General features: G+C 39.8%; 1 protein-coding gene across 1 annotated transcript in view; it reads right to left on the bottom strand.

Moving 5' to 3' along the window:
- TUSC3 (tumor suppressor candidate 3) overlaps nucleotides 1-25,618 on the bottom strand; it is a 232,139-nt gene that overhangs the window by 62,175 nt on the left and 144,346 nt on the right. Inside the window, exons 3-4 of the mRNA XM_066574657.1 lie at nucleotides 20,401-20,518; nucleotides 2,801-2,941 (exon numbers count right to left, since the gene is read on the bottom strand). Coding sequence (XP_066430754.1) covers nucleotides 2,801-2,941; nucleotides 20,401-20,518 — 259 coding nt within the window. The remainder of the gene's footprint in view (nucleotides 1-2,800; nucleotides 2,942-20,400; nucleotides 20,519-25,618) is intronic.

The raw sequence follows: 25,618 nt of genomic DNA, 5'->3' as shown, positions 1-25,618 counted from the left end.
TATATTCACCTCTGGTAAACCAAGGTTGGAGGACAAACCCAGGAAGCCTTGATGTACTTGTGTTTTTATTGGCCTACTATTACCTACTTTGAAGGGCTACCATGATTGAGAAGTCTAGGTGCTGCCAGGCTCTACACACAATATTGATTGACTTGGCAGTGCTTCAAGTGTTACTTAAAGAAATTGTTTCTTTTAACAATCCTTCAATCTTCACTTTTAATACCTTCATTGGATATTTCTCCTTGCCGGATCTATGTCAACCAGAATATAGTGCCGAGCTCCAGGACACTCATTTATTTTTATATGACAGTTGACAGTACTTATTAATTTGCACATGCAAAAAATATTTCACAAATTACCGTAGGCTGTAACAACTGGGAAATAATGGTAATGCTCAGAAGTAAAACATACTGTATCAGACAAGGTAAAAGGTTGTATGTTGGAGTTCTAGCCATCGATAACTTACTTTGTTTTATGCGGTAATGTCCCACAGACAGAACAAGTAATATTAGCTTGGATCTTGCCTTTTGAAATTTAACAGTACCATGAAGAAATTGCTGATAATACAATGCTTCACACCCAGACACAATATATATATATATATATATATATATATATATATAATATTACTTTTGCATACTTGCAAGGTAGCACCAGCCATAGAGATATGCTTTAGAGACTATTCTAAGATCTGTTACCGGCCTTTAACTGGAAACTGAGTATATAGCATTATCAATTAGTAGACTTGTGTTGCGCAATAGGCTTGTGTCTTTGTTATGCATGTTTTTGGTTTTTTTCTTACTAAAAGTAAGCTGCCCTTACAAACATTTTTAGTTGTAATAGAAGAATATGGAGGCATATGGATAACATCACTGGTTAGTGCACAAGGAACTTTACAACATAGATGCTTCCAGTATTCCATGATACTTTGTGAACACTTAAGTGACTGGTAACTTTTTTACTACTCACTGTAAATGGAAGATAAACTAAAAGAAAGAGAAGTGCAGAAAAACAGAAGGTTATGTATGTGAACAGTTACTACAAGGGAGAGGTCATGGCACAAATTACGAAAACTGGTGTTTCTGGTAAGCCTGAGATCTCTTTTGACTCTTCTACATAATGGCCTACACTACAGGTGGTTGTCTCCATTGTTCTTGTTGATGTATTTTGAAGGCAATTCTTACACATGTCCTAACCCATGGGACCTTGTATCTATACTGGTACTTTCAGATTCACTGAATTTTCACAGTGCAGGTAGCAGCTTCTATTATCTGAACATTGTTTGCCGGGATTGTATGTGTTTGGAGCTCTCTACTGCTATTATACTTGCACCTTTCTGACTATTAATGCATTTTATTATTTTAAATTAAATTTTTATTTTTATCTTGTAGCATTATAACCACTAGCTACAAAGATCCGCTACCCCAATATGGCTGTTGTAGACTATATCATAGCACTTTTGATATTACTGGCACTTTATAGACTCGCTTACAGTCCATTCTACATTTTTATCGTCAATTTTATTTTTCCCCACCTGGTCCTAATTTGTGGTTCCCATTTTTATATTTCTCTTTATTCTTTTCCTTTGTGTGCCTAACACTATCACAACTATATTCCCAACTTTTAAGACTACTACTTAAGTGCATTGTAGGCCAGTTATGCTGATAATTATATATACCAATACAAATGTTCTTTTCATCTGTAATATTTGGACTGTATGTATCTCAAAAAGGTATTGTTTTTATTTGCCAAAAATTAACATTAAGTTCATATATTATTTTTCTTTGAATACAAAATGGGAAAAAAAACTGAATAAATGAAAAACAAAATGTTCCAGTTGATAATTCACGCCAGGATGCCTCCATCCCTGTACTTTGTTGCCTAAACTATGCACAAGCTGTTCTATAAAATACCTACAAGGGTTTATGCTCACGTTAAGGTTAGAAACTTGGAAAATGGCAATTTTTAAATTACATTTTACTTTGATTCAAAAGCTATGTCGTGCTGTGCAAAAACATCGCCAGTTTTAAACCCAAGGTTCCAACTAGCAAGTGGTCTTCGAACATTTTTTTTGCCATTTCCAGCATCAAATACAGTATACAATGTCAATAATGGTGAGCAGCAGTTGGTAAAATATGAGACATGTGACCTGAGAGAATTGAACGTAACAGCCTAGGCAGAATGTTTAGCTCTCTAGTGCCCAACAGAACATGAATACCTAAGCGAGGCAGCTGAAAGACTCTGCTCACTGAATAAAGGATTGTAGACATATGGATCAACCTCAGGAGAGGCTGCATCAGCATCTGCTGGATAAGACGGGGCTATATAATGTAGGCCCCCTTCGGTTTCTCTGTTTCAGGTTGGTCAGATAAGCTGCTCTGCAGTTAAATATGAATAAAGATGCAAAGCTGAAGGTATCCTCAGCATTCTGAGACTAAATCATCACCAGTGAGCAGTAAAGTAGGATTTTTCTATGTTGGCTACCACATTTTGAGAATTGCACAATAGCAAGCCAGTACAACTAGCTATGGCCCTACATATCCTGAACATAAAGTTTTTTTTACTGTGCACACAGTTTAGAGTTGTGAGAGGACCAAGAGAAATGATGCAAATCATATTTTAGCACTTCTTTGTGCTCTTACAAATAGGAGCAAGGGGAGATAGATCATTTGGAAATGATCCTACTAAATATACCATGACCGATGTAAGAGGTCTATCAATAAGATGAGTAATATGAACGATAGGCAGAATGTACCATATACTATGTGATTTAAAATAAGAGTACAGTCTATTTACGTACATGAACATCTGTTCTGTCAGCAATCCATTTTGCTAGTTGTTCTGCAGCAAACCCGATTCGTTGAAGATCGAAGGTATCCGCTCTCTTGGGCTTGCCTTTGGCTGGAAAATGCATGAACGTGGGGGCTGAATTCATGTTAAGCTGCAGTAGAAAGTAAAATAATAATCATTAAATTCATTGTGCACTCAAAACAGTGTTGGTCTAAGACATTTTAGCAGTAACAATATAAGAAACTACAATTACATGTGCAAGAAATATGGTAAATTACAGTATACTGCATATGAAAGAAGATAACCATATGCTATGCTATCATGGGCAATACAATTAGAGCCACGTACTCTTTTCGGTCAGTAGATGTGCGAATCATTTCACTTAGAAGTGTACAGTAAAAAAAACACTTTTGTTTCATATAAATAATTTTATGTGAATTGTACATCCTTTTTTGTGCATAAGTTTGTTAGAAATTTAGTCTTCAAGTAACACAACACAAATGTGAGAATCTGAATGACCAAGCATCCTTAGAGTGAGAATGACCTGCGGTTTCTCCAAGTCATTTTCTCACTGTGTTCCATGTAATTACAATATGGGAATCATCTTTACATAAAAACTGATTTTCGTGTCTGATTCATAGGTTTTTATTTTACACTTGTCATTATCCATCAGCACATACCAGATTGAATTACAAACGTCTGTGAACTGGATCCTATAAACAAGCTTCAGAATACTGTAAAATGCTGCCAGTTGAAAAACAAAGAATGTGCCAAGAAGTCAAAATATCCAAAAATCAGAAAAGTCTTTATTGTAATACATTAAAATATAGACAATATAAAGTTATTATTTTTATCTCTTATAATTTAATGTATTTCAATACATATTTTTCTTATTTTTTGGCACTTTGACAGCTGGTTATACTTTTGCAGTGCTGCCTCCTACATTTGCATAGATATACATCCATGTAACCTTTTTGTGACTCTATGATTCATGAGTTTGTATTCTGTTAATTTCTAGTTTGTGTACTGCGAAATGCTTACTGGTCTCCAACTGGAAGGAAATAGGAATTTCCATAACTGCTCGGCAGCTCTGATAAGAACCATGCACCGTGAGACTAGAGGAGGATGTCAACATCCGATCCAAAAACTTTACTCACATGTTTTATTCTGAAATTAAGATCTGATGGGTGCATATTAGGGCTACATACGTTGCATGTGGAGTTGAGCGAACGTACTCTGCCGAACTTGATGCTCATTCGAGTATTAGCGTACTCGATGGTGCTCGTTACTCGAACGAGCATCACGCCGTGTTCGACCCCGCCCCAGTTTTTAGCTCCTCCCCTCTGTGACGTGCCTGTTTTGGCCCTTCCCCACTGCGGCACAGGGTGCGTGTCAATGACAAATTTTTTAGCAGGCAGGGGGAGGGGGAGAGAGCGAGAGAGAAAGAGAGAGAGAAACAAACCAAGAAGAAAAAAAAGTTCGGGACCCGGCGTCCCTCATACAAAAATGCTCAAGTCTCCCATTATAGCCAATGGGGTTCGTTACTCGAGTAGAGCTCTCAAATTTTACAAAAAGCTCGACTCGAATAACGCGGACCCGAGCATTTGGGTGCTCACTAGAGATGAGCGAACGTACTCGTTAAGGGCGATTTCGCAATCGAGCATCGCTATTTTCGAGTACCTGACTACTCGGGTGAAAAGATTCAGGGGGCGCCGGGGGTAAGCAGGGGGTTGCAGAGGGGAGTGGGGGAGAGAGAGCTCCCCCCTGTTCCCCACTGCTACCCCCTGCTCCACCCCCCCCCCCCCCCCCGGCGCCCCCTGAATCTTTTCACCCGAGTAGCCAGGTACTCGAAAATAGCAATGCTCGATTGCGAAATCGCCCTTATCGAGTACGTTCGCTCATCTCTAGTGCTCGCTCATCTCTAGTTGCATGCATTGTTGGCTCGATGCCTTCCTATGAACAGGCTATTGGTAGTGGATTTGATGTTGCATATCATAGGGAGTATGCCATTCAGCAATGACTCAAAAGAATTTCCTTAAAATTTAAGTGAATATCAGTAAGATACATTTACATTTTACCAGTATTTAGCAAAGAATACCCTGTTCCTTCCGGCACCTATGATCAATGGCCAGCTTTTGCACCTCCTGCAGTTACTCCACAGTACACGCTAATCCATGAGTATGCCTAATAAACAGGCACAGCGGTGCAAAAGTGGGCTTATAAAGTTATAACGTGGATTTGTGCTTTGGGCATACATCGCTACAGTTTCATAAAAGAATTGCAGGTCTTCGGCTGTAGAAAGCTCAGTATATTGTGTCCTTCAACACAACATGGAATTAGTTGCCTTAATGAAACGATTTCTATTTAATGAAATCCGGTAAATAAGCTGGAGAGATGCGGTGTTTGTAAGCAGCTACGATGTATACAGACAAAAGTATGTTTCACTTTCACAAGAGAAGCCTTGAAAAGAAATTGAGTTGATATTCACTGTCTGAGCAAGGGGAGATAGGGATCTATATTGTTAGCTGGGTATGAATAAAGTCTGATCAGCTTGACACTTGTATTATGGAAACACTGCTATACAATAATACACATCTCTCAACAAACTGCAACACAAAGCTGCCGAGAACAATTAATTAAAGAAATGCTGAAGAGTGAAGAGAAAAAAATCCTTATAACAGGCAATACATACTGTACATTAGACTTGGGCTACTTTTAAAGGGGTCTGAGCTTTAGATAAATCTTCTATCTAAGCCCCCACAAAAGAAGTTGGTAATAGAGGAACCTTGCAGCAGGTCTTTAATTTCTGTGCAATGCTACCACACAGAAAATTAGACTATACATAGTGGCCATTAAAATCTATGGGCTCCCTGTGCAATGCAAAGACAAAAGAGTTCCTCCAGACACAGTGACATGGGTTAAAAATGAGGGATCTCCCTTTCATAAAATCAAAAACGTTCACCGGCATAAGTGGTAATGGATACACAATATGTCAGATGAGGACCCGCCAAGGGCTGTGGCACCAGATAATGCCACACTTAAAGGTGCATTTAAGATCTAAGGTCTCCTAATTATCTATCCCAAAAAGCTGAAAGTATTGTCATCTGTCAAGATAATCTCACACTTGACGTAAACATTTTTCACACCATTGACACCATGATGGCATGGGTTCTTTAGCGGCCTGTTTTGCATGCTGGAAAATCACTGATGCAAGAGTGACATGATTGGAAAATGTGCGACGACGGGGAGCATCCCTGATCGTTGGAAAAAGCCAAAACTCGTTAGGTGCAAGGTCAGGTGAACAGGGAGCACGAGGAACACTTCAAAGTTGTTCCAATTAATAAACACTTGAATAAGGACCGCCTGATGAGTAAGGAGTGTTGTCTTGATGGACTGACGGCACTCACTTGGAGAAAACTTTCTGCATCGTCAGGACTTCTAACAGGATAGTGTGCACAGATCCTACAAAAATGAAACCTTGTAAGCAATCTCTTCCACTCATGCACTTATATTATCGAACTAGCTGGTGCATGCAAGAGGCTCCTTTGGTTCGTTCTCACATGACATTCAGCCTTCTTCGAACTGATGCACCCATGAACGCACATTTTTCACACCCATAACACCTTTACCACATGTCTCACTCAACTGACGATAAATGTTGATGTGTGTCATTCCACACAAGTGAAGAAAATGAATGATTATACTCTGTTCTCAGAACATGAACATTGCCATTTAGGCTGCCTGCAGATGGCCAGGTCGGATCCCACTTCGAGAATTCTTGCAGTGGGACCCGACCTGAACCCCTGCAAGGACCAGTGCGGCGCTCACCTCTCCCGCGGCTCCGGTTCTTTGATGAGCCGGCTGCCGGCCAGCCGGCGCGTGCGCAGGGCGGAGCCGGGGCGCTGGGAGAGACATTTCTGTGCAGACCTCTGCGAGACCCGCACAGAAATAGAGCATGCCGCGATTTGTTTTCCACCTGTATTGTCACGCGGACAAATCGCGGCCGTCTGCATATGATTGCGTTTTGCAATGCAATCCTATGCAGATGTCCAGGAAATCCTGCCACAGAATTTCCGCCCATGTGCAGGGGGCCTTAAGCATTGAAAACACTTCTAACTCCAGCCACTGTCATGTGGGTTCTGTGCACTGGAAGATGCTGCCATCTGTCTCAATCATCCACAAAGAATGCCGGCATCTTCTAAAATGTGTCCCATAATACTATCTGTTCCTATTCCTGAGAAAAAATGAAGACCATAGAACTTAAATGCTTCTTGTAAATCCAGAAAGACCTTTCCAAATCTAATCTTATTCAGTACCTAGAACCATATACTGTATATTCCTTCATTTGTGGACTTGTAGTGGTGAGCCGCCTCTTCAATACTCAACCCACATGAGAGACAACAATTCAGAATACAAGGAAACAAAGAAATGGCACTCAGAGTAGAGAAAGTGCTTCTGGTAGGGATTCCATAAATCCATCACTCCTATAAAGTCAAATGAATACAAAACGCATAGATCTCAGGGGAGACAATGCCGTAAAGTAAAGTTCAAATGTGCCGGTTCTTTTACTAATTGAAGAGGAGTCAGGTTATCCTTGTGTTAAGTGTCCTTCATTGAAAAAGCTTGTGCCATCTGTTCAGTTTTTCTGTTTGTACCCTGGTTTCCATTTGAATAAATCTGGTGCATTTTAACCCTTTCCAATCCACTGTCTGACATCTTAAGACATTATGATTTAAGGCTGTAAAGCTCCGATGTTAGGAGACATCAGTCGGGGTTCTCTTACTGTATATTGCCAGCCTCTCTGTTGTCGGAGTCTATCCAATGTGCCACCTCATGCAGCACTGGCTTTAGCCAGCAGATAGCACCATTGTATAACGGCAGAAAAATAGTAAGCCCCCTAGGAAAACCAGGATACAAATTGGATTTGAAAAGGGTTAAGATTGTCTAGTATAACTTTGTACTGTCTAAACATTAAACAATATTAGTAAGTCATGCATTCAAATATCTAGAACACGTAGGTGACAATCCATTGCAGGAATTATAATGACACTTACATTATTTGTTACCAGGTTTACCCACAACAGAATATTAAAATAGTTTATAGAAAACATCTCATGGTCTTTATCTAGCGGAGATATATTTTTTTAATTTTAGGAGAAAATGGTCCTTAATGATCACCATTTCTAAAAATGAACATAAATCCTTCAAAAGAATCAATAGAATAAAGAGGTTTCAGAAGTCTGAGCATATAATACTGCACTGCGTTTTTTTTTCTTTTTTGAGGCCGTTGAATTCTTCTAATGACCTGAAGACAAACATTTGCCCTATTCTAAATATTCATGGTATACCCCCACCATATTTAAATAGCATGTATTTGACTGAGTTAATGATTACATACTGTGGATGTTGGCTGAATGACACCTAAATTATGTCTATAGACAGCTTTACTCAAATACTGAAGTAGATGGAAAATAATCAGTCTATTGTACAATACATATAAAAGGATGAATTCTCTAAAGTTCAGTTCTCAGTACTTACTGCTCTTTCTTTTTTATGAGGATCACCATAGAAAACTCAGTGAAATGTGTTCTGTCAAGAAACAACTGACATTTCATATTCTTGCTATTGTGATTTCTTCCGATTGCAGAATTCATTGTATGGATCAGTAGGAAATCAATTGTTTAGAACAAAAAAGTAAGAAAGTATATATATTTATGCACTATAAGAATCAGAGCTAACAGAATGGGCGATTAGCAAAATACATTCTGCTCATACCAGCGCTCTGTTAACACATGGTCTCCTGAGAGAAACTGATTGTATGACTGATCCATTTTCCCCATCTATTATCCATTGTTCACTGACATTTATGTAAAAATAAAAGAACAAAAGAGAAACTTCATATTTTTTATATTTAATAGAAAATAAGAGAATAACGGAGCATAAAACATGGTGATTCGTATCAGTTAACATGTTTGAGACTCTTGGTTTAATTTCACTTAGTTTCTACCCAATAAGTTCGGAAAGCGGAAAACCCACTTTAACCACTTAAGGACACAGCCTATTTTGAACTAAAGATTGGATCGTTATTTTTTTTTTCTTCGATGCATTCCAAAAGTAGAGATGAGCGAGCGTACTCGGAAAAGCACTACTCGCTCGAGTAATTGGCTTTATCCGAGCATCGCTGTGCTCGGGTCTAAAGATTCGGGTGCCGCTGCGGCTGACAGGTGAGTCGCAGCGGGGAGCAGGGGAGAGCGGGCGGGAGAGAAGGAGAGAAAGATCTCCCCTCCGTTCCTCCCCGCTCTGCCCTGCAGCTCCCCGCTCCGTGCCGGCACCCGAATCTTTAGACCCGAGCACAGCGATACTCGGATAAAGCCAATTACTCGAGCGAGTAGTGCTTATCCGAGTACGCTCGCTCATCTCTATCCAAAAGCCATAACTTTTAATTTTTTTTAGTGCCATAGCCATTGTTGTATTTTACAATGTCACCGTTTGAAATGCATATAACCCATTAACTACCTTTAAGTAACACTTTTTTAGAAGGATGGAAAAAAAGCCTACAATTTTGCCATTTTTTATGTATAAAATTTTGGCTCTTCAACAAGTGGAATTAATAACATATTACCTCTATTCTGTGGCTCAGTACGATTACAGTAATTTCAAATTTATATTGTTTAATATGTTTCCTACTTATGCACAATAAAAAAAATATTCACAAAAAAAATTTGCATTGACATGTTCACAGAACTTTAATGTTTTTACTTTTTCATAAATGGAGTTGTGTGGAAGCTTACCTTTTGGTAGAGTGAGCTGTAGTTTTGCAGTTATTACACTGGACAACAAAAATGCACTTAGAAATTTTTTCCTTTCTCAAAATAGTTACTACTCTAATTTTGGGTTGAGAAACACGAATATGACATTAGATTTTGTCTATTAGCTCAGTTTTTTTTTTCCACATTAGATTTTTATTAAAGTTTTTTGTAGACATGAATATATATTACAGTATCATAGTATTCAGAGAGACTTGTGAATAGGGAATGACATTTATATATAAAGACGAAAGTCCTCACTGACTCACTGACTGACTGTCTGACTGACTGATTAACTCACTTACTCACTGACAGACTCACTGACTGACTCGCCACCAATTCTCCAACTTCCCGATGTCGTAGAAACTTGAAATTTGGCACAAGCATAGATTATGTACAAAATAGGAAAATTAAAGGGGTCCCAACTCGATTATTCAATTTTAGTGCAAAAGAACTAGCGTCCAAATTTTACGTACGTAATCTAATTCTCTCACTTCCCGATGTCATAGAAACTTAAAATTTGGCTCGGGCATTGATTAGGTCATAAATAGGAAAAGTTAATGGGTCCCAACTCGATTATTCAATTCTAGCGCGAAAGAATTAGGGTCCAAATTTTACGTACGTAATCTAATTCTCTCACTTCCCTATGTCATAGAAACATGAAATTTGGCATGAGCATTGATTAGGTCATAAATAGGAAAAGCTAATGGGTCCCAACTCGATTATTAAATTCTAAGTGCAAAAGAATTAGCGTCCACATTTTATGTACGTAATCTAATTCTCTTACTTCCCGATGTCATAGAAATTTGAAATTTGGCATGGGCATTGATTATGTCATAAATAGGAAAAGTTAATGGGTCCCAACTCGATTATTCAATTTTAAGCGCAAAAGAATTAGCGTCCAAATTTTACGTACGTAATCTAATTCTCTCACTTGCTGATATCATTTTATATAAAGGACACATCGCATGGTTACCTCCAGGTGGTGTTTCCTGGGTAACGCAAAGAACTATGCAAAATGGTGAACATATTTTTTTCCTCGGTATCTCTAAAGTAACCACGACTTCATAAGATTTTCTGTGTGAACACCAGATAAACACCAGTACCAAATTAACTCGGGCGAAGCCGGGTATATCAGCTAGTTGTGTATAAACATAGATGTCCATCAGTTACATCGTAACATATCCATAGAAAATGTCAATAACAAAACAATTCTTGTCCCTTATATCCATATGCTAAAGAATCATTAGCTTATTTAGACACTTATATTGTTTGCAACGTTTTAATAAAACATAAACTTAAAAAAACTAGGCATTGTATTTTCATCTAGTAGATATTAATGTAATCTTTTTTCATTTGTCCCATACTTCACCATATTGTTTCATAGAATTATTGTGAATTGCCAACCCCCTTTCAGACATACATTGTTCTGCCATACGATCCAGAAACTTTCCTATATCTGCTGGGAGAATTTCCCTCCTGGCAATTACGTCTGGCATTATACAATACAGGCAGTGGTCATACTACACAGGAACCAATATCACTATTATACAGTCACTGGTTTTACCATATGGGCAGTACACTGTATGCAATTAGTATATAGGCATTCTATGAAACTATTATAGCTGAAGTTTGCTGTAGTATTCTATCTGTATTCCCATTTTTACATCCTCATATTAATAGCCTGTAAATGCCGCATGTCTATTGTTAAAGCAGATGATTCACTATTGGCTCCCCTATAATTTAATTTTTATGTACAAAGAAGGTAGTATCACAGAGTTAAATAAGAAAAACAGCTCATACATCAAAATATAGGTATGAACATAAATGATAGTTTTTCATTTAAATGACATCCTGCGCTTTTGGACATATTTAGAAGATTTTACGTTGATCTCACGACATAGTTGCAGGACCCAGCAAGCATTTCAACGTTATGGCATGCTCTAATTTCTCTAATGTACTCTCTATATTGGACTGATCATTTTCTCTAAAAGAGTTCAGCCACAATTATGCGCCCGTTACTTTATCTTCATCGCTTCAATAAGTCATTTACATGCCAAGCATTTTAAAAAACGTATCCTGTAAAACTGAACTTGTGCAAAATCTTATTATGTAGCGATGGTCATCTGGTCTAATCTATGTTTCACAAAGTAAATGATAAAGTGCTGTATTGTTTAAATGCTAGTAATCCCAAAGTGACAAGTTCTGCTTCTCAATTATCAGCTTATTTTCAATGTATTCCATATTCAAATGGCTAATCTTAATGAAAATCCACTACATTTTAATTAAAGTTTGTAAGACAATTAAAAGTGAGCAGAGGATGCAAGAAGCACTAAGAGGCAGTGATTATACTCTTGTAGAGAAATATGGCTTCCTGTTGTTGTATCCAAAAACTTGCTAGTTATTAAGTATATGTATTTCTGGATCTGAATGCTTTTTGTGACTTTTTTGGGGGTTGGGGGGGGGGGATGATGAGGAATTATTATCTAATGAAAACAAAAAGGAGTGACCCTTCTAGGAACCCCATTCTATGACCAGAATGAAGAGCTACTCTTATCTAAAGGAGTTTTCCAAAACTCAGATATTGATGACCTATGTGGACACCAAAGTGGACAATCTCTCTAACTAAAATCTTGAAAACTGAAAATGTAAATTCAAAATTGATCACTGCTAAATTGCGTTCACATAATATGAAAACATTTGCTAACAAGTGTTGTACCCCCTACAATTGGAAGCATTCAAAAACTGACAGATATTAAAATTCTCTACCATTGCCCTTATATATTTAGTCTAAAAATTGATATTAGACTAGGCGTTGGTCTATTTACATTTGTTCTTACAGGATTATTGCAATTCCAACAGCAAAATATGAAGGAACTACAGCAATACTTTGGAAATTCACCTATATATGAGTTTGACTAATGGCTTATTCACACAAGCATATATTAGCCGCTGTTTTCACGGCCAGCCGATATACGCCACCATCTGATGCATTGGATTCCAATGCATCAGATAAGATGGGCGATTTTCCGCCACGTAAAAGTGCCCGGCCAGCCAAGATAGGGGGCTTTTTCACCCGGGCACTTTTACGCTGGCCAGGAAAGATAGTCCTGGAACTATCTTTTTGGCCGGAATACGTCGGCTACTGCATAGACTCCTATGGGAGCCTATGACAGCTGCCTGAGAAGACCTAATCGAAAACCTTCTCCACGTACCATGCTTCTATATTTCCCTTAAGAAACCTGACCACCTTCATCTCTCTGTATGCTCCACAACCCATACACCCTATTACACTTCTCATCTGTAAATACACAGATACCGTCTGATAACCAGCTCATACAGCTTTATATATAGTACCAGCTTTATATATAGTACCCTATGGTTGGACCATAGGGTAAAAGATGGTTGGACCTTTGCACAACACAAACACTTGTACCTCTTGTGTCACCCCTATTTCCGCATAGTCTGTAAGCTGTTGCAAGCAGAGCCTTCACTCCTATTGTTCAAAATGTCTACTGGTATGTAATGCCTGATCTATGTTCCATCTGGCTTGTAACGTGCTGTAGAATATGTTGGTACTCTAGTACAATAATTGTTATCATCATTATTATAAAAAGTTTATAGAAAAGTACTTAAAAGTTACTGGCAAGAATATACAGCATTCAGGAAGAAAGCCCAAAAACATTAAAAACAAAGTATGCTATAATTTGTTCTGAATTTTCTAATTTGCTCTTTACTCAGTTTTCGGCTTCTGATCCTCTTCGGCTGGTTTGACACAGTGGTTTTTGAAATAAAATCAAAACACCATTGCGGTTTTGATGCATTCTTTAAGATAAAGTCTGAAATGGATTTAAGAGTAATGGGAAACAAAGGACGGACTTACACGTCTGCCTCCTGCTGGATCCACTTCTAGCTTTGGCTGAAAAAACTGCAACAAAAACTGGCGTTTTTCCCAAAAATGATATGCGTAAAGCCATATGGAATGAAATTTCCATCATATCTGCCATGTACGAACATACCCTTGTATTCTACAAAACACTGTATTTTTGTACTGGAAAAAAGTGCTAAATTATAAAAGTACCGGATTAAAGGAATTTTCCTGTAATGCATATCGGTCCTGTTTTAACCAGATTTTGCCGCTAATATCTATTGAGGCTGTACGATTTTAGCTGCATCATTAAATTGCAGAATACTTTATGAAGATTAGGGCTGCTGATGAAGTATTCACTTAATTAACCAACTAAAGCACCACTTATAAAATGCTCTATGTAATATATCTAGCATTCATTTAGGAAGTTATTTCATTTTACTAGTGCTAAACTAATATTTATGGAGAAGCAAAGGAATTTATTTTATAACAGATGGTCGTTTTTACCGAAAGGTGTGAATTATGTTAATGCACAATAGTAACATAAAAACTGCATCTGCTCTATTCTTCCCAAATTGTCTTTCCTTAGAAAATGCATTTGATATCTTAACAGTGTGAATTGAAGTAAGCATATGGCCAGTATATATAAAGTCAGATCAATAAAGGACTGAGAGCTAACAAAACATTTCTATCTAATGTATCCTGAAAAGTGCATGACATTTGATTTTGTTCAGGTTGAGAAATCTGGTGTTTTTTCATTCTCTTTTTGTGTCCAAAAATGATTTATGAGTATATAAAACAAAAAGAACGTTTTCTATAAAATGTCAGCATGTATATGAATACATTTTACTACCTGTGATCTAACATGTTTCTAGCAAACTCTATTTACAGGGTTCAGAGTAACAGCACAGACCAGCTCTCTCCACACTGGGTTCGGAGCATACACTCTATGAAAGCTTTTAGCAAGATTTAGGGGGAAAAAATCATCAGCTTTATTTTAACCCTTTCCAATCCACTGTCTGACGTCTCCCTACATTCTGATTTAAGCTTGTACAGCTCCAATGTCAGAAGACGTCCGACAGAGTATTCTTACCGTCTATTGCCAGCCACTCTGCTGTTGGAGCCTCTCTGGTGCACACACACTGGCTTTAGCCAGCAGATGGCACCGTTGTATAACAGCAAAAAGAGAAAGCCTTTTAGGAAACCCCGAATCCAAAATTGGATTGATAAGGGTTAATTTCTTAATGGGGTTGTCACACAAAATGACGTTAACCCCTATCCACAAGATAGGGGATAAATATCTGATCGGTGGGGTCCAACCACTGGGACCTCCATCGATCATGAGAATGGTGGTCCTGATGGTACCCAAATGAATAGAATGGTGGTCACACATGCGCACTATTGTTTCATTCATTTCAATTTGACTGCTGAAAACAGCCAAATGCTTATACTCAGTCGTCTCTAGATGGGACCTTGGGTTCCTGAATGCTGTGTTTAGTACAAGTGTTGTCAGCACATGCTGACCTGGAGGGGGTAGGAGTTTTTCACACACTGGGTATTGCTGGTGTATATTTTTCTTTGCATATTGCCTATCCACAATAATGGGGGATAACTATCAGATCGTTGGGGATTCAACCACTGATAATCCCACCGATCATGAGAATGGTGGTCCTGAAAGTACCCTAATGAAATGAAATGGTGGTCACACATGAGCACTATTCTACCATTCATTTCACTGGGACTGCTGGAGATAGCTAAGCACTTACACTTGGCTCTCTTTGACAGTCACATGCAAATGAATGAAGCAGTAGTGTGCATACATGACCATTGATTTAGAGACCTTCCAAGCCCCCATTTTCATGATTAGTAGGAGTCTGCCTGTTGGTCCTGTGTATATGGGATAATTGAATTTTGTGACAAAACTCTCTTAAAGTATACAGCAAAGATAAAAAATATACTTATACAATTCAGGATGTTATTGACCCTTAGGCTAGATTAACACAAATGTATTTGCGCATGCAATACACAAAGAATAGAACCCATTGATTTCAATGGGTTCATTCATGTGAGCATATTTTTCCTGCACATTTCAGTGGAACATAAAAAACCCGCAACATGTTCCATTATCCTGCGAATTTGTGAACCAAAAGGTCCCCACAGATGTCAAAGGGATTGCGCAAATGCGCGCACAATATACTAGTAAATGTATGAAGAGCTTCGTAATTCCGCTGGAAAAATAACTCATTAGTCTTCTTAAGCCATTTCAACTGGTGCGTCTTTGTTTGCCATACGCAAAGGAACATGCCTTGCGGGCGTAAAAAGTACAGTGGAATACGCCAATGTGCGTGCAAAAAATCACTGTTCATTACGCAAAAAACGCTACACTCATATGCACACAAATGTGCATATGCTCATGTAAAGGGAGCCTTAGTCACACCCTATATGAATGGCAATTTATCTTGTATATCAACGAAAGGCTCAGTCACACGGGCGATTTTTCGCGCGATTTGCGGATCGCATATCGAATGTGCTCCAAATAATCACGTGACCGAAGCCAGCGTCACGGCTGAAAAAAACGCTGCTAGCAGCGTTTATGAGCCGAAAGGGCTCGGTCACACAAGCGCTGCCCGCTATCCTCTGCCACAGTTGTGTCACAGCTGTGGCAGAGAAGAAGGATGTTCGCCCATTGAATTCAATGGAGCCGGCAATACAGCCGGCTCCATTGAAAGCAATGGGCTGGCGGCAAGCGCTGTATTAGTTTTCGGGGAAGGGCTTAAAATATAAGCCCTTCCCTGAAAACCATGCAAAAAAGTGTCAAAAAATAAAAAATATATATAAACTCACTTTTATGCATCTACTGGAGACCAGCCGCGTCCAGCCGGTAGTTCTCCTGAACTGCTTTCTGTAGTATTCAGCAGACGGGGATTTAAAATCCCCGCCTACTGAATGGGCTGCCTCTCATTGCTCACAGCCCTCAGCCAATCAGAGGCAGCTCACACTCACCCATTCATGAATATATGAATGGGTGAGTGCTGCCTCTGATTGGCTGAGCACTGTGACCAATCAGAGGCAGCTCTCAGACGCTGGCCTCATTGAGCGCATATACAAGGACACTGATTTGCGCAGAACGCAGTTACATGCGTTCTGCGAATCGGTGTGTCATATAATTATCGGCACATCCACATCAAAAACGACCATGTGACCGATCCCATTGCAATGCATTGGGTCTATATATCTGCAGATCGCAAGCGCGTCTGCAAATCGGATCAAAAAACGCCCGTGTGACTGAGGCCGAATGGCAATCTATTTAGCTAGTCATATGAATAACAACTCATGGGTGTAATCACATCAATCTACATGTTACACAGACTGTACAATGATAAAGAATAAAGCCAAAGAACAGACTGTGGTAACAACCATTGGACTAAATGTACGTCTATACAGTTATTTACATCTGTGGTTGATTACCACTGTAAAAAGGCTTAAGGCTAGTTTAGACACAATGATTATCGCTCAAAAAATCTTTGAGCAATCACCTTGCGCTCCGAGAGGAGGATGCAGAAGACAAGCGGGGTGCTCTCGCTTGTCTTCTGCATCCAGCTGTTCCCCGCTCACAGTGCCTGGCTGTTATACGTCCGGGTGCTCCGAGCAGAGGATGCAGAAGACAAGCGGGGTGTCCCTGCTTGTTTTCTGCTTCCAGCTGTTCCCCGCTTTTATGCAGCTGGGCGCTCTGAGTGGACGATGCAGAAGACAAGCGGGGCCGCTTGTCTTCTGCACCCAGCTGTTCTCTGCTCGGAGCGCTCGGCTGTTATACAGCACTCTGCATGACAGCTGAAAAAAAGGGTATGCTGATATATATCACCAGAATGTATTCCAAAAAAAGACTTTCTGGCATACATTTTGGCACTGATAATATGAGAACATTCTGTCATATATGTAAAGCCATTGTGAACAGAGCCAAGAAAGTATAGGTAATCTAGGGTAGAGAATCTATGCATAGGCAGTACCACAGCTGGTGCCTCTTGGTCAATCAAGCAATAAGGCGCTGTAATTAGAATACAGTGCACACCTTTGTATGGTTCCTTCCATTCACCTAATAAAGCGGTGACAGAATCATTTTACATCACAGTGGTTTCGTTTCTGTTCAATTTTCTCCTTCATATCTTGTGAAATTCCAGACCATTTCATAGTTCAGTGTCCTACACAAGTAGCAGACTAAAAAAAATGTCTGGACAATCAGATTAAAAGAATTTTAATGTGCGAATGCTGGAAGAATTTTTAGCAACTGCACAAACTAGTAATTGAAAATGAAACTGTCCCTGGCGTATTTAATTACTCTAGAAATATGAAATAATACATGTTTGGAAAGGCAGATGCAGATCAAAAGAACGAGTCAATTAAAAAGTCAAGTTAATATAAATAAATAATGCTATATAAAGCACGCTGAGTCAAATCTTCAGAGCCTGCCAGCGCCTGCTGCTAGGAATCCGTATTCAGTGTGCGGGTCCTAACAACAGCCATGTGATAGACTTTAATAGGTGGTGTATACAGATCCTTACTGTACAAGATATGGATTGTGTACGACTGCGGGATCAGGCGTGCTGCTAAGATATCACTAAACATGCTGCAGGGGGCCAGGAAGATCTGGGCTTGTAACTTACAAATGAAGTCATTAATCAAGTACATAACAAACTTGTGTTGATTGACTTTACTTCAAACTGAAAGTAAACTTTTAGTCGTTTTGTGGCCAAACATACAGTAGTAAAATCCGATAACAGCAAAACATTAAATAAGAGCATCTCTTTTCTACTAAAAAATAAACTTGTTCTATAAAAATTAGTTTTTGTAATAGAGACATGATTAATAGAGATGAGCGAGCATACTCGTTAAGGCGATTTACTCGAGAGAGCATCGCCTTTTTCGAGTACCTGCTGGCTCGTCCCTGAAGATTCGGGGGGGGGGGGGGGGGGCTGCGCGGGGCGGTGGAGGGGAGCGGGGTGGAAAGTGAGAGAGATCTCTATCTCTCTCCCTCCCAATCCCCTCCGCAACCCCCCGCTCACCCCAGCGACCCCTCCCAAATCTTCAGGGACGAGCCAGCAGGTACTCAAAAAAGGCGATGCTCTCTCGAGTAAATCGCCTTAACGAGTATGCTCGCTCATCTCTAATGATTAACTAATCTTGCTCATTTCAATTGCTGAAGATGAAAATGACATTGAAAAATCCTGATTAGTTCTTGTTTTAAAGTTATCAAGTAAAAAAAAAAGGCAAAAGATGCTAAAAAAAACTGAAAATTGAAGTCTTTTTTTAAGTGGGAGATTTAAACTACTCTTCAGTGGGACTACAGCAGATCTGCACATAATTTTGTTATCTCTGTGAATAGGACAGTCATGACCGATTAAATTATTACGAGAAGGAGGACTGACCTTGGTATACAGGGCAGAAGCAGGGGCGTAGCTAAAGGCTCATGGGTCCGGGTGCAAAAGTTTATCCTAGGGCTCCCCAACTTCTCTTAGCCCCTTAACGCAGAGGCATAACTTGAAGATCCTGGGGCCCAATGCAAAACCTGTAACAGGGCCCCCAATTATAATGCTTTATTCATAGTACTGGGCTCCCTATATGGAGAAGTGAGGCCTTATGGCCACCCTAAGGCTTCTGGGCCCAAGTGCAACCGCATCCCCTACAGTTATGCCAGTGGCCAGAATAATGTAGTGTATCAGCCACTTATCACTCTGGATAAAGTCCTCCTCCCACCCTCTACATATTAAACTCTGACTCATGAAACAGTTTGTAAAGGTTTTCAATAAGATCAGAGATGCATTTACCTAGTTATGTCAGCTATTTTCAAGGATCACCACAGAGAAAATCAAGGGTGGAATATTTATTGGTCCCCAGATCACACAACTTCAAAAGGATAAGGAATTTGAGAGTCGATTGAAGGACTGCGAAAGAGAAGCATGAAAGGCTTTCAAAATTCTGTCAACTAGTTTGTTAGGAAATGTCAGAGCCAAAAATTTCCATCAGCTTGTGGTTGGAGTATCCAAAAATTTGATAAGATTATGTCTCCCTTTCTAAAACTCGTTTTGAACAATGTGAAAGACCAGGCAAAATTATAAAGTTAATGAATACAATTGAGAACCTTGTGATTTGAAGTGGAAAGAAAGAACAAAACTATAAAAATCTGAAGTAGAGGAGCAAGAGACACCAATCACAAACTAAAAGGTTTCTACATAAATGCACAGAACATGGGAAACAAACAAGGAGAGTTGGAGCTCCCAATAGAAAGAGAACTATGATGCCATAGGCATCATGAAAACTTGGTGGGATGATACAAATGATTGGAATACAAGGCTTGAATGGTCTGCAGGCACCCCCCGCAGTGATTTTCGGGGAAGGGCTTTAAATATAAGCCCTTCCCTGAAAATCATCCGTAGCATGTGTAAAAAAATAAAAACACATATATATATATATATATATATATATATATATATATATACTCACCTCTCCGCCACTGTCGGGGCTAGGAAAGGGCTGTGTATGATTGGCTGAGCGCTCAGCTAATCAAAGGCTGCGCTGATCCATTCATTGAATGACAGTTAAGCGCTGCCTGTGATTGGCTGAGCACTGTGACCAATCACAGGCAGCGCTCAGCTGTCATTCAATGAATGTCGTGTCTGGTGACCCAGTTGGTGAGTGTCTTAATCTGCCTTTGCTGTGGGGCGGCACACTGTCCCCATTGCTGGTGTGCTGGTCTGGGGGGGCCATTGTATACAACAGTCAGTCACCCCTAGTAGTGGTAGAAGGGACAATGATAACCCATCGTTATGTTCAGGACATCCTGCAGCCACATGTGTTGCAAGTTTTATTTGATTCTGACAACTGCTTCCAGGTGCTTGATTTCTTTTGACAGCAAAAGAAAAAAAGGAACAATTTATTTACCTGTTGGAAAACATCTGCTCCTTCATCATAGTCCACAATGGTGAAGAAAAGTTTGTTGGAAAATGCCGAAGAATATCGCCAAGAATTTGCAAGTACTTGATATTCTTCATTAGCTTGCCTGCCAAAGAAAATATTGTATTCAGTATGACAAAACATATACAGTATAGTCCTGACACTAATATTGACCATGCAGTTTATAGTTACGTTTCAAACCAACTAAGAACCTTTTTTTTAAAGAAGTATATTTATTAATGTAGCAATATTCAAGATTATGTGGAAGATTACTTAGGCGGCCTGCAGATGGCCGGGTCGGATCACACTGCGAGAATTCTCACAGCGGGACCCAACCCGAGCTCCTGCAAAGACCAGCGCGGTGCTCACCTCTCCCGCAGCTCCGACTCTGTGCAGAGTGGAGCCAGGGCGCCAGGAGACACATTTCTGTGCGGGCCTCTGCGAGACCCGCACAGAAATAGAGCATGCCACGATTTGTTTTTCGCGTTTATTTTCACACACACAAATCGCGGCCGTCTGCATAGGATTGCGTTTTGCAATGCAATCCTATGCAGGTGTCCAGGGGCAGAAATTCTGCGGGAAAGGCCGCCTGCACACGGGCAAATTTTTGCTGCAGAATTCGCGGCGGGTGCCCACACCACAGGTCCACAGGAAATTCTGTCTATAGCATGAATGGAGAAACACCTTTTCCTGCACACTTGTGGAAAGCAATTACTGCTTCCACGAGCGGAGGAAAAATCACAGCATGCTCCATTTTTGTTCAGGCTCTGCATGGACAGCTTCCATTGAAGTCAATAGAAGCCGTTCAACCCGTGGCCCATCTGCACTTAACATTGTGGACAGGTCGCGGATTCAGCGCCATCATCTAGTGACAATCTTTACTGCACATGTCTAACAGCGAGCCGCTGAGTCCATCCACAGTGCAGATGAAGAAGACAAGAAAGAGGTAAACGCGGATGTCGCTGCTGCCAGAGACAGATTTCGCTGTGAGATTCTGCATGCGAAATCCGACTCTGCCATGTGAAGGAGGCCTAAGTGGTCTCGAAAGCCTGCACTGTTAATATCATCATTTTATTTGTTAGACATTAAAAGGTATCATATCTATTTCTCTTACCGAGACCAATAGCATTCTGTTGTACTGGTCAAGGGCCCTTTTAGACGGAACGATTTATCGTTCAAACGAGCTAACGATGTCAGAGTTCGCTCGTGCAGCCTGTTTATACAGTCAGATAAATTGTTCGCTTGCTAAATTGTTCAGTCGTTCACATTCACTGTATAAGTGAATGAGAACGACTGAACTATCGGTATTTAAATGTAAGTATTAGCGAATGAGCAAATGGCGATTTGCATGCTTGCATGAAATGAACGAAAAGCGAACTAATTCTCATTCATTGTTCGATCCTTGGCTGTGTTTACACTGAGCGATTATTGTTCAAATTTAAATGATCCAGTGATTTTTTTAAAGAATAATTGTTACGTGTAAATGCACCTTAAGGCCTTAGTCAGACGGGCGTTTTTTCGCGCGATTTGCGCATCGCATGTCGCATGCGCAAATCGCGTTACCGGCGGCGAAAAATCGCGGGAAAAATCTGCACCTAGCCGCGTTAATCGTCGCAGCAAAACGCCCGTCTGACCGGAGAAAAATCGCCGTGCGCATCAAAATGCGCATGAAACTTAGACTGACCAGCGAAAAGAATGATTTTGGTGCGCACATAAAACGCAGAACGCAGATAGGCGCGATCTGCGAATTGTCGTGTCCTATATAATTTTTCGCATATCCGCATAAAAAGCGGACATGTGACCGATACCATAGCGAACCATTGGTTCTATATATGTGCAAATCGCATGCGCATGCGCAAATCGCGCGAAAAAACGCCCGTCTGACTAAGGCCTTAGGCCTCTGTCACACGGGCGCATCGGCACCCGTACACCGGCGCCGATGCGCCCGTGTGACTGCAGGAAGGAGACGGATGTACCTGCAGACGGCCGTCTCTCTGCAGCGCCGGAGGAAAGAACACATGACCGGCAATGAAGCCGGTCACATGTTCTTTCCTCCGGCACTGCAGAAAGACGGCCGTCTTTAGGTACGGCCGTCTGCTGGTGTCAGTCACACGGGCGCATCGGCGTCGGTATACGGGCGCCGATGCGCCCGTGTGACTGAGGCCTAACACAGTAACAAAATATTTTCTTTTGTTCTACTGGCCAAAAGAGTACCAAACTTTTTTCTTTTTACCCAAAAAATTATTCATACATTTCCAGATCATATAACGTGTTTCCCAGAAAATAAGACCTACCCCAATAATAAGCGCTACCCTGTTTTTTTGCGGGGTGGGTGGGAGTCTTATACTCACCTAGCTGCCGGCGCTCGATCATTCACAGCCATTCAGTGAATTACATCACTGAATGGCTGTGATTGGTTCATCGAGCGCTGGCTCTGATTGGCTGGCACTCAATCCAATCACAGTGCTCCCTTGCTGGAAGCAGGATATTCAAAGCCATGTTACCAAGAAGAGAATCCTCTTTCAGCACTGACAATTACACTGCAGCCTGCCGCAGCATCGGGGAGACCAGCGCGAGCGACCAAGATGCGGCTACGTGAGTATAAGACATCCCCAGAAAATAAGACACTATGCCTCTTTTGGGGTAAAAATTAATACAAGACAGTGTCTTATTTTTAGGGAAACACGGTATTACAGGAAAGGCTCTTTTCCATCCAAATAAAAAGACTGAAAGGGACGTTAACCATGTGAAATGGAAACCAAAAAGTTCTGTCTTACACATTAAACATTATAGTTCCATTCCAGTTCTGACCCTATGCAGTTTACTGCATAGAAGACAGAAACGGAACATGGAGCCAGCACCGGAGGGAAAAATGTAAAATGTGAAAGAAGCCTAAAGAAGCACCATCCGAATACATCCTTCATGACTTACCTACTTTAATTTTAAAAATGTTGGATATACAGATGATAAACATTTTGTCTTGATTGTGATATCAAGGCGCAGAAAAACCCGTCTGTACATCGGTGATGTATTCTGCACATGCAGCCATTCGGATTATCTAATTGGCTACAGGCTGTTTAATCCCCAGCTATTTTAGAACACAGGCTAGTAGAAACACAGGTAGAACCTTTGTGAAGTACCATATAGTTCTTTAGATCTAGGGGAAAAGTTTCCGATTTCCTTTTGCTCTATATAAGGCAGACACAACACAACTTTGTTATCCTTTAGAGACTAATATACAGTAATCATATCTTTATTTAATGAATAAAAAGAAAAATAAATTATAATGATACTGCATTTTATTCATGAAGGAAAATTTAATTTGACGGATAGTAACTAGGAATGCGGTTAAACCCCTTAGGGCTAAATCCAAATTTTGAACATTCTCAAAGCTAGGTTATATATGACAACCGACAGCAATGGGCCTATTGGGAGAGATAATGGGCCCATTTTTCAAGGTAGAAAGAGATTATGAAATAAAAAAGTAAAGAGCTCTAAAAGTGAACTGAAATTAAGCTGTTTGTTCAAGGCAGCTTCCTAAAAGGATTTTCTGTGCTGAACATTTTTATGTCAAAGCCTGGCAAGGTCAGTATAAATATGCCATCGTAGCTGAAAATTCATTAAAACAGAAACTTATGTTTGTATAGACTGTATAATATATTTAATATTTATTCTAGACATATTTTAGATTGCTTATTAAAAGCAACATAAAGCTTTTGCTTTGTTATCCTCCAGAAATGTAAATGGACATGTTCCTCACTTGTTGATACTATGATATGGTTTTCCAACCTTCACATCTTCTCTTCTTCAATGAGTGTCAGAATGTGTAGAGGGACACCCTATTGAATAGGATATTGTTAAAATCCAGTTGTCATTGTATTCATAAATTTCCAGGTGATATAATAGAGGAATAGCAGAATGGAGAGTTCCGAGAACAGATGCTCCACAATTATTACTTTGTGAGGGATACAAGTGTATATTAAAAAAAAGACACGTTATGAGAGTTGGCATGTCCATTTAATCTCAAAATGGATGAGAACAAGAAATGATGAAAAACCCTTGGGAGCCGCAATGTGAGTCTCATAAGAATAAATAGAAAAAGTGACTTCTCAACTGCTGTAGGATTTGGCTAGTCAAAGCATAGATCACGTGGAACAAAACAGACTGGAACAGAGCAGATGTTTCATGAATAAAACGGCAAATAAAAATTGTAATTAAAAAGGGTTGTTTCTGCATCTGTCCTGTTAGACCATGCAGAGATATTGTCAGCATGTTCATCATACCAGCTTCTATGTCCTTGCAGATGTTCTTATTTATCTAAGGCTGGAATAACATTTATGGTTTTTGAGTCAAATACATAGATAAAAAGAGAGATACGTCAGTCTTTGCTTCTACTTTTCCCTTATTTTTGGAACCAATTGTTGGTTGCCATCAATCAACCAAGAACATTCTTTTGGTCTTTGCCTTGCATCCATTCTGACCAACTAAAATTAGATTGTCATTCTATGCTCTGTATCCTACTTTGTAACTAGATTGAGCACTGACTTGAACACTAGCAAATGGTTACTGAATTACACAATGTTAGGCCTTCATTCGGCAGTACTTTAATAAGTATTTCGCATCAGTATTTGTAAGCCAAACCCAGGAGTGGGTCAAAGGCACAGAACAGGTGAAAATCTTTCCACTCCTCGTTTAAGCTGATGAAAAATCCTGACCAAAATACTCCCATGAGAATGTAGCCTTGGGGTGGTTTCACATACACAGCATTTTTTGGAAAAATGGCAGTTTTTATGTATTTTATTTTAGCCTGAGGGCTCCTTGACACTGAATGCTTGATTGAGCAAAACTGCTCAATCAAAAATGCTGCAAGCATCTGAGCAACGAATGAGTAGGCAAGAAAATCAAGTGACGATCTCCGGTCACTCCACCTCCATTCACTGAACGATTACTGCTCCTATCTGAAAGCACAAGATTCATAATCTCTGGGACAATTGCCGGGTGCCGTCTAAAAAGACTCTACGCCAGAAGTGGATTTATTTAACCATATTAAACCTTGCCTATGTGAATGTTAAAAATGCAATATACTGCATAACTACAGTATTGCAGTACGTGGTAGAAGCGATCAAACGATCGTAAGCTCATATCCTCTTAGGAGGCTAAAAAAATAAATCTAAAATTTAAGACAATTAAATTTTTTTTTAAATAA

The sequence above is a fragment of the Eleutherodactylus coqui genome, chromosome 7, assembly GCF_035609145.1.
Source record: "Eleutherodactylus coqui strain aEleCoq1 chromosome 7, aEleCoq1.hap1, whole genome shotgun sequence".
In the NCBI taxonomy this organism is placed as follows: domain Eukaryota; kingdom Metazoa; phylum Chordata; class Amphibia; order Anura; family Eleutherodactylidae; genus Eleutherodactylus; species Eleutherodactylus coqui.
The sequence above is the reverse complement of the archived record's forward strand: the minus strand, read 5'-3'. Positions and strand labels throughout refer to the sequence as shown.